Below are 8636 nucleotides of genomic sequence, written 5' to 3'. Positions count from 1 at the left end.
AGGCTATCAATGAATGGGGGCAACCCAAATCTAAAATTACCCACCTCATCTTTTGCACTTCAAGCAGCATTGACATGCCCGAAGCTGATTGGGCACTAACCAAGCTCCTTGGATTGAACATCAATATCAAACGTCTCATGATTTACCTATAAGGATGCTTTGCCGGAGGTACTGTGATGTGTGCTGCTCAGGACATAGCAGAAAACAACAAGGGGGCTAGAGTTTTGGTCATTTCTAGTGAGATGACAACAATATTTTTTAGAGGGCCTAGCAAAACACAACTTGATAGCTTAATAGGAGAAGCTTTATTTGGAGATGGGGCCTCTGCTATGGTCATAGGCTGTGATCCTCTTCCTTAAGTGGAGAAACCTTGGTTTGAAGTGCAATATGTAGCTTCTAGCATCTTACCAGATAGTGATGGTGCACTTAAGGGACACTTACGAGAAGTAGGATTAACCTTCAATTTGTTGAAGGATGTACCAAGCATCATAAGTAAGAGTTTTGGTCATTTCTAGTGAGATGACAACAATATTTTTTAGAGGGCCTAGCAAAACACAACTTGATAGCTTAATAGGAGAAGCTTTATTTGGAGATGGGGCCTCTGCTATGGTCATAGGCTGTGATCCTCTTCCTCAAGTGGAGAAACCTTGGTTTGAAGTGCAATATGTAGCTTCTAGCATCTTACCAGATAGTGATGGTGCACTTAAGGGACAGTTACGAGAAGTAGGATTAACCTTCAATTTGTTGAAGGATGTACCAAGCATCATAAGTAAGAGTTTTGGTCATTTCTAGTGAGATGACAACAATATTTTTTAGAGGGCCTAGCAAAACACAACTTGATAGCTTAATATGAGAAGCTTTATTTGGAGATGGGGCCTCTGCTATGGTCATAGGCTGTGATCCTCTTCCTCAAGTGGAGAAACCTTGGTTTGAAGTGCAATATGTAGCTTCTAGCATCTTACCAGATAGTGATGGTGCACTTAAGGGACACTTACGAGAAGTAGGATTAACCTTCAATTTGTTGAAGGATGTACCAAGCATCATAAGTAAGAGCATTGGGGGGGTGCTAAAGGAAGCATTTGAAGAGGCATTTGATAAGAATGCACCATCTTACAATGATATCTTTTGGATTATTCATCCAGGAGGGCCATTAATTTTGGATCAAGTGGAGGAAATACTAAAGCTCAAGCCAGAGAAGATGGCTTCAACTAGATTTGTGCTTTCAGAGTTCGATAACATGTCTAGTGCTAGTGTAATTTTCATTATGGACTATATGCACAAGAAGTCAATTAAAGAAAAGCATAAAACTTCTGGTGAAGTATTTGAATGGGGTGTCTTGCTAACCTTTGGCCCAGGCCGCCTCACTTGTGAGCTTGTGCTTCTCAAAATCATTCCTCTCCCTCTGCATGCAACTAGCTACAGCATAATTGCTTAGTACATGCTAGCCCCTCTTCAAATTGTATTTGTAATTATAGGCCCAACATTGAAGAAAAATAAACGGGAACAATTTGTAGTATGTCAATTGCTTCTATTACAAAAACATTAATTCTCTCCCTCTCTCTATCTCTCTCTCTCTCTCTCTCTCTCTCTCTCTCTCCCTTGCATATTCTTACACACATATACACTAAACACATGTCTTGCACAAACACACTTGCAAGTACATGAGAAATCACAAATCAGGTATGGCACATGATCTTGATTAATAAAGTTAGTTAAGTGGAAAATGATGTCAATGGTATTATATTGTAAAAGAATATGATATGTGTAATTGTGTCATGATAATAACCCCCTATTTTACATTTTTTAAAAATTAAGGGGCCCATATAGACAATCATTCACACACACATAGAGACACACAGACACACACTTCTCTCTCTCTCTCTCTCTCTCTCTCTCTCTCTCTCTCTCTCTCTCTCTCTCTCTCTCTCTCTCTCCCCCTTGCATATTCTTACACACATATACACTAAACACATGTCTTGCACAAACACACTTGCAAGTACATGAGAAATCACAAATCAATAATTGTATGGCACATGATCTTGATTAATAAATTTAGTTAAGTGGAAAATGATGTCAATGGTAGTATATTGTAAAAGAATATGATGTGTGTAATTGTGTCATGATAATAACCCCCTATTTTACATTTTTAAAAAATTAAGGGGCCCATATAGACAATCATTCACACACACATAGAGACACACAAACACACACTTCTCTCTCTCTCTCTCTCTCTCTCTCTCTCTCTCTCTCTCTCTCTCTCTCTCTCTCTCTCTCTCCCTCCCCTAGTGTTTGAGAAACAATTCTTGTATTGATACTATTTTGTATTTAAGCACTAGCTTAGCATCACACATTAATTCTAGATAAATTATATGCATAAAGCTAAGGTGTAACATCATGTTTGGTATTTTAACTTATCAATTTATCATGATTATTAGTAGCACAACATATCTACCCACATCTAAGTGTGATTTATCACTTTTTCTACATTCTATGGTGGAAAGAACTTTAAATCACCAAGCTTAAATAGGGCACTTTTGGAAGATTTGGATTCCAAATGGTAAAGAGTTCAAACTTGATCACAACTAAAAAATTTTATACCATTATGTATAATATGAGCACATATAATGTCATTAGCATCTAATTCATTGATGTGAAGCTATTCACCTACAAGCAACCCCTCTGATGCAAAAATCTCAAGATTTTATCTACAAGCTATGAAAAGGTGAAGGTTTATATAAATCTATGGTGGTAAGCTATATCTTAGACATCATGAAAAGATTGTAAAGGGATATGCAATATCTAATCAGTCCACTCTAAGTTTCGCATTGTGTTTATTCTCTGATACTCATCAAATCATTGTAACTCATTCTATAGTACAATTGTTAAGGTTTATTTTCATCATTGGCTTGTGCTTAAAACTCTATTTATTGATGTGTGCTTGAAATATTAATGTTAATTCAATCTTGATTATACACATTTCACTAAGTGCAATGTGTATAATCAAGATTGAACAAAGTACTATATAACTTGCATCATGCTCATGCTATATTACAATCATTGTGCTATTATAGATCTATATAAAATTCACATAGTGCTCTATAGTGTACATAAAAAATACATACGATCTATGAAACACACATTTTTCTACATGGTACTAGAGAAAAACATATAATATTATTGTGCTGATGAGAGGATGAAGTACTAGGTCCTAGCTTTCCATTCCACCTTCCACTAGTTTGAGTGCAAGGGTTTCATAGTCAAGAGATGTGAGAGTTTTTGTGTTAGAAATCGAAACTAATTTCACAAGTTTAAAATGGCCCCAAGTTATGAGCAAGTGATATTACCCTTCTTGGTAATGCAAGCGAGCTAGATCAAAACATCTATGTTGCTTGGGATTTCAAGATGCAATATTTACTAAAAATAGAGAATATTTACAAGCGACAAATCAAGCCTAGCCTATGGTGGAGATAAAAGAGTTTTTTGGGGGGATAAAAGAGTTGTTCAATCTTAGGGCCTCATCAACATCAATGTTAAGGACACATTTGTTGTGGATACATAAGAAGTGCTACATCAGCCAAGGAAGCTTGGGTCATCCTTGCAAACAGATTTCAAGGTAAAACCACCATCAAAATTATACATTTGAGATCCAAGCTTATTAATAGTCTTAAAGTTTTAAGTGAAAGCTTGAATGAACGCTCAAGCTACAAAAAATTCAAGATGAACTTATCACCTTAGGAGAAGAAGTTATTGCAAAAATGAGAAAGAAGTAACTTTAGAGGAAAAAAACATGGAACAAATCAAGGTAATTAGCTAAAGTTGCATCAAATTCCTCACATCATATCAAATAAAAACCATAGAGGATAAAGAGTAAGAGGCAATGGACAAAGAAGACCTAGTACTTGCAAGTATGGTAGCAATCCTAAACATTGGGAAAGGGAATCAGTTCTTGTATTGCATAAAGGAGGAAGAAGAAACTTTAGAGGTAGAAAACATGGAAAAGTCTACTACCATTACAAAAACTCAAGGTAACTATTTGAAATTGCACCAAATTCCTCATCAAATAATGTTACTGATTTCATATTTTTTGGACAATTTTAGGCATTCTTCAAGTAGGGTGAAAGCAGGAAAAGGTGGTATAGTTTTAGTACTTTTTAGGTACTTCAAAAGTAGAAAAAGAAAGACATTTTTGAGTTTTGAGAATAGCACCAATGGCATTAACAATAGCCGTAAAAGTAATTATGTGCATGAATAACACTTTTCAACATGATTACACATCTTAAATTTTTATATTCTATGGTTAGAATAGACTTTTTCTAGTACCTTTAAGGTAGTGTCCAAGACAGTCAAAAGTGTACTAGCTTTTCCTACTTTCACCCAGTATCTTTTGTGATTTTGGACATATTTATTATTTCAAACATGTAATTATTTTTACAAATTCCCAAAATAGTTCAAAATATGTTGAAAAAGCAGTGCAATTATATGTTCTTCACTCTTCATGCAAATAGTAGCTCACCTTTGAAAATGAGAGATACTATTTTAAGAGTCCATGCAAAGAGCAAATCACTTTTGAGAAAAAGTTTCTATTGTAGGAGGATGAAAAGAATTTAGTGAGGATATAAGCTCTCAAATTCATATCACCATGCATGTGCTTTTTCAGGCAGCAAATACATTTTGGATACTCAAAGAGGAAAGCGAGGAAGTAGAAAGTGTTTTGAACAACTCTACTGGGATTTTACAACTCTATTGACGTTTTACCCCTCTTTCAAATCCAACTGAGTGGTCAAAAGCTTCATCAAAGCAATAGTTTACAAGATACAGTTTTGGCCCTTCTCTTATGCTCCATTGCTGTCAATTTTCTCTTGCACACTCTCATCTACTTTATGATTGTTTACTTATCTACACATACACTCTTCCTTTCTTGTATAACCTGAATCAATTCATCAATAAAAGAGGTTGTCCGCAAAATACTCAATCAATAAAAGATGTGGTAGTACGAAAAAATACTCAATGATTTATTGCACTTTCTTTTGAGTGCATCAACCTTATTTCAACATAACAACATTCACAATGTCATTCTCGAAAGTATTTCTTTGCTAAAGATTCAAGAACTCCAAGCTTCCTCATCCTAAAGGCTTTCAATCAAAAGTATGTACAAGTGGTTTGGTGAAACAGTGATAACAATTGAAGAAAAGCAATAACAATAGCCCATGCATTACTTTTTCTCATCAAATTCAAACCTTAAATCAATCAAAATTTAGCCATAAACTACACCCAAAGGTCTTACAATCATCTAAAGTAGCTAATTTTTTGGTGTAAAATGATAATTTTAGATAAGAAGATGCTCTCTAGACACTTTGATTGCTTCTATTATACCTTTCTAAACTATTTAAGGTTATGGATATTCAATCAATGTCTTCTTGGAGCTTTACAGACTCGCTCAACGAATAAAGATTCCATATTTTTTTCTTGCTACTTTTGAGTAACATGTACTTATTTAATTTTGTAAATTTTTAACAAAATTTATTTTGGCTTTGCATTCGTATCTCATTTATTCTTTTGCTATGAATTGACCAACCATGCCTACCCAAGATTCATTTGTTATGGATCAAAAGATTGATGTCATTTTTCAAGAGCTTGAACATGAATGCAATGTTCATAATCTCCTTCAATGACAGCTTGAGCGGTTACAACAAAAAAGATCTCACAAATATAATTACAATGAAAACAGAGAGGACAAATGGCTCATCAAGTTTATTAAGCACACTCTAGATTCTTAGGCCAACAGAACAGAAAGCAATATCTCTCAATAGGCATTTAATTTTATAAAGTATGATGGAAGAAATGATGCTCGCATGCTTCTATCATGGTTATCCTCTTTGGATGACTACTTTCAACAAGAAGAAATATTTAGTCAACTACACATGATCAAGGACATGACAAATCAGATCATCAAACATGATTCTCTTTAGTGAAAGGTTACCCACCAATGATGTAAGCAACCAAAGATTTGGAAGAATTTCTAGAGAATATTGAAGAACTATTTTATCCCTTCTTAATATAAAGAAAAAGTTAGACATGCATGGGATACTCTTCAGTTTAGGGAATGGGAAACTATTATAGAATACAAGTAAAAGTTTTGGGAAATTTTACTTGCTCTTCAAAATGTGGAAAAGGCTCCTTGTTCTACCTTCAAACACAAGTATATAGTAGAGTTAGAGTATGTATACCTAGCATATAGCAGTGAACAAGTTTCATCCACAAACACCAAAGTGAGCTATCTCTTTATTAGCTCATGATCTTGAAGCTACTAGGGGAAGAGATCCAAATAAAAAATCACTGATGTTCAAAAAAACCAACTCTTCTTTTCTACCACAGCATGTGGAATCATCTACTTCCCACAACCAAGTACATTGAATGGCATCAATGGTCAGCCATGGCAACAATACTACAAAAATCATAGCAACTATACAACTCTAATCGAACTAGTTTTGACCAAAGAAAGGTAAATAATAATACTTCAAATAATGCTTTAAAACCTTCATATGTTCCTTTCTCTAAATTGCACACTCCACAAAATCACAACAATGGCAATAATAGAAACAAGAATAATAGCAAACCGGTCATTTGCTCTGTCACAAGATTGGACATACAACTAATAAGTGTCCTCAAAACAAGTCAGCACCTTCTTTATACTTCATCGAGGGAGTTGAAGACAACAAAGGAAGTTCAAGTGTACGAAATCAAGATTGAAGAAGCCAACAATTTTGATGACAATCAAGATCGACAATGTAACTTAGATGATCAATATAACATAGGTAATCCTACTCCTCAGCTATACAGTCTTTTATATGGGAATTCAAAATTGGTAATGATTATCCTTTTACTTTATTGCCTTATGATGGGAGTACACATGATTTCATTTCTACACATGTTGCATAAAAGTTGAATTTGAATATGACTCCAATACATTATAAATTGAAAGCAGCTTTCTAAGGAGCCAAATTTAATTGTGTGTGTATACGGTGAAAGGTTTGCAACACTAATTAGGGGACTTCATTGAATCACCATTGCAAAACACTAATTTGATTTTTGGTATTCCTTGGCAACACAATTTGAATCCAAAATTAAATAATGACAATCATACACTCCCTATCACACATTAGGGGAAATCTTACACATCACAACAAGTAGATTTAAATCTAGAAGTAGAACCTCTTCTTAGCCACACCTGGGAAAAGAGGCTAGCATGCAAAGATATCAAGACAATTTTTGGTTCTGTTTCAATGAAATTGAAACACATGTGGATCAATTATCTCCATGTCTTCCAATTGGATTGAACACATCAAAAATCCTTTGAAACTCTTAAACATGCACTCACACATGCTCTTGTTTTACAACTTCCTCATTTTAATAGACCTTTCTTTTTGGTTACAACTAATGCTGGTGGTCATGGTATTGGTACTGTATTAATGCAAGATAACCATCCAATTGCATATGAAGCAGAAAACTTAAACCCAATGAACTCCAAAATTACAACACTTATGAAAAATAATTGTTAACTAAATAGTGCACGCTTTGAAATTTGGAAACATTATTTGATGGCACTTGTTTTTTTTAATCGATCAACAAAGTATTCATCATTTACTTTCACAACCATTGAATTTTTTTTAAATCGTTCAACAAAGTATTCATCATTTGCTTTCACAACCATTGATTTTTGATCAACATATTGAGTGGGTATCACTCATTCAAAGTTTTCATCTGTGACTCATTGAATATTAGCTAGGTCATGAAAATAAAATTATAGATGCATTAAGTTGCACTCCATCAATTCATAACATCTTTGTGGTGTCTACTAAAACTTTTTCATCTATGATTGATACTTATACTCATGACTATAATTTGGTGATCATGCATCTTTTGTTCATGCACAATATCACTTTCACAATAGATATTTGCATTATGAAAAGAGGTTGTGTGTCACATTTCCATTTCATGAACTTGTTCTTAAAGAATGTCATGAATCTCCTTATCATAGGGTGCCATGGAATAGCCAAAACTATTTATATAGTAGAATCTCAATTCTTTTGGTCTCAACTTTGAAAAAATGTTGCAACATATGTTGCACAATGTTTTACTTTTGTCAACGTATTAAGAACCATCATGTGGTATAACAATTATGGTTTGTTAATGCCTTTGCCTATTGTTGACTCCTCATGGCAACATATTTCTAAAGAATTTATCAGTGGATTACTACTCACTCAAATAGAAAACAATATGATTGGATCATCATAGATAGATTTAGCAAACATGCTTATTTTCTATATTGTAAGAAGAACCTCTTAGCAAGAAACTATTGTATTTCTTAAAGACATTTTTGCTATGCATAGTATTCTTGGATCAATTACTTTTGATAGGGACACTCATTTTTACAATGATTTTTGGTTTTTTCACTATTTTGGGCACTCAAATTGATTTCACATCTAATGTGAAAATAGAAGCTACTAATACACTCATGATAGACATGGTATTTGGGATACATATTTTCATTATCGCTTCAATTCATAACATCTTTGTGGTATTTGCTAAAACTTTTTCATCTATGATTGATACTTATACTCATGACTCTAATTTTG

General features: G+C 34.0%; 1 protein-coding gene across 1 annotated transcript; it reads left to right on the top strand.

Moving 5' to 3' along the window:
• The first annotated feature begins 883 nt into the window (after positions 1-883).
• On the top strand, positions 884-1435 carry LOC147623730 (chalcone synthase-like). The gene has a single exon (XM_086820792.1). The coding sequence runs from the start codon at positions 884-886 to the stop codon at positions 1433-1435; it is 552 nt and encodes a 183-aa protein (XP_086676918.1).
• The last annotated feature ends 7201 nt before the right edge of the window (positions 1436-8636 follow it).

This window comes from Cibotium barometz, chromosome 26, assembly GCF_041138505.1.
Source record: "Cibotium barometz isolate CiBa-2024 chromosome 26, ASM4113850v1, whole genome shotgun sequence".
Taxonomy (NCBI): domain Eukaryota; kingdom Viridiplantae; phylum Streptophyta; class Polypodiopsida; order Cyatheales; family Cibotiaceae; genus Cibotium; species Cibotium barometz.
Note: the sequence above shows the minus strand (reverse complement) of the source record. Positions and strands in the feature narration are given on the sequence as shown.

What these genes read in the sequence shown, in the direction of transcription:
- LOC147623730 (XM_086820792.1), top strand. Translation starts at nt 884, where the DNA reads ATGGTCATAGGCTGTGATCCTCTTCCTCAAGTGGAGAAACCTTGGTTT.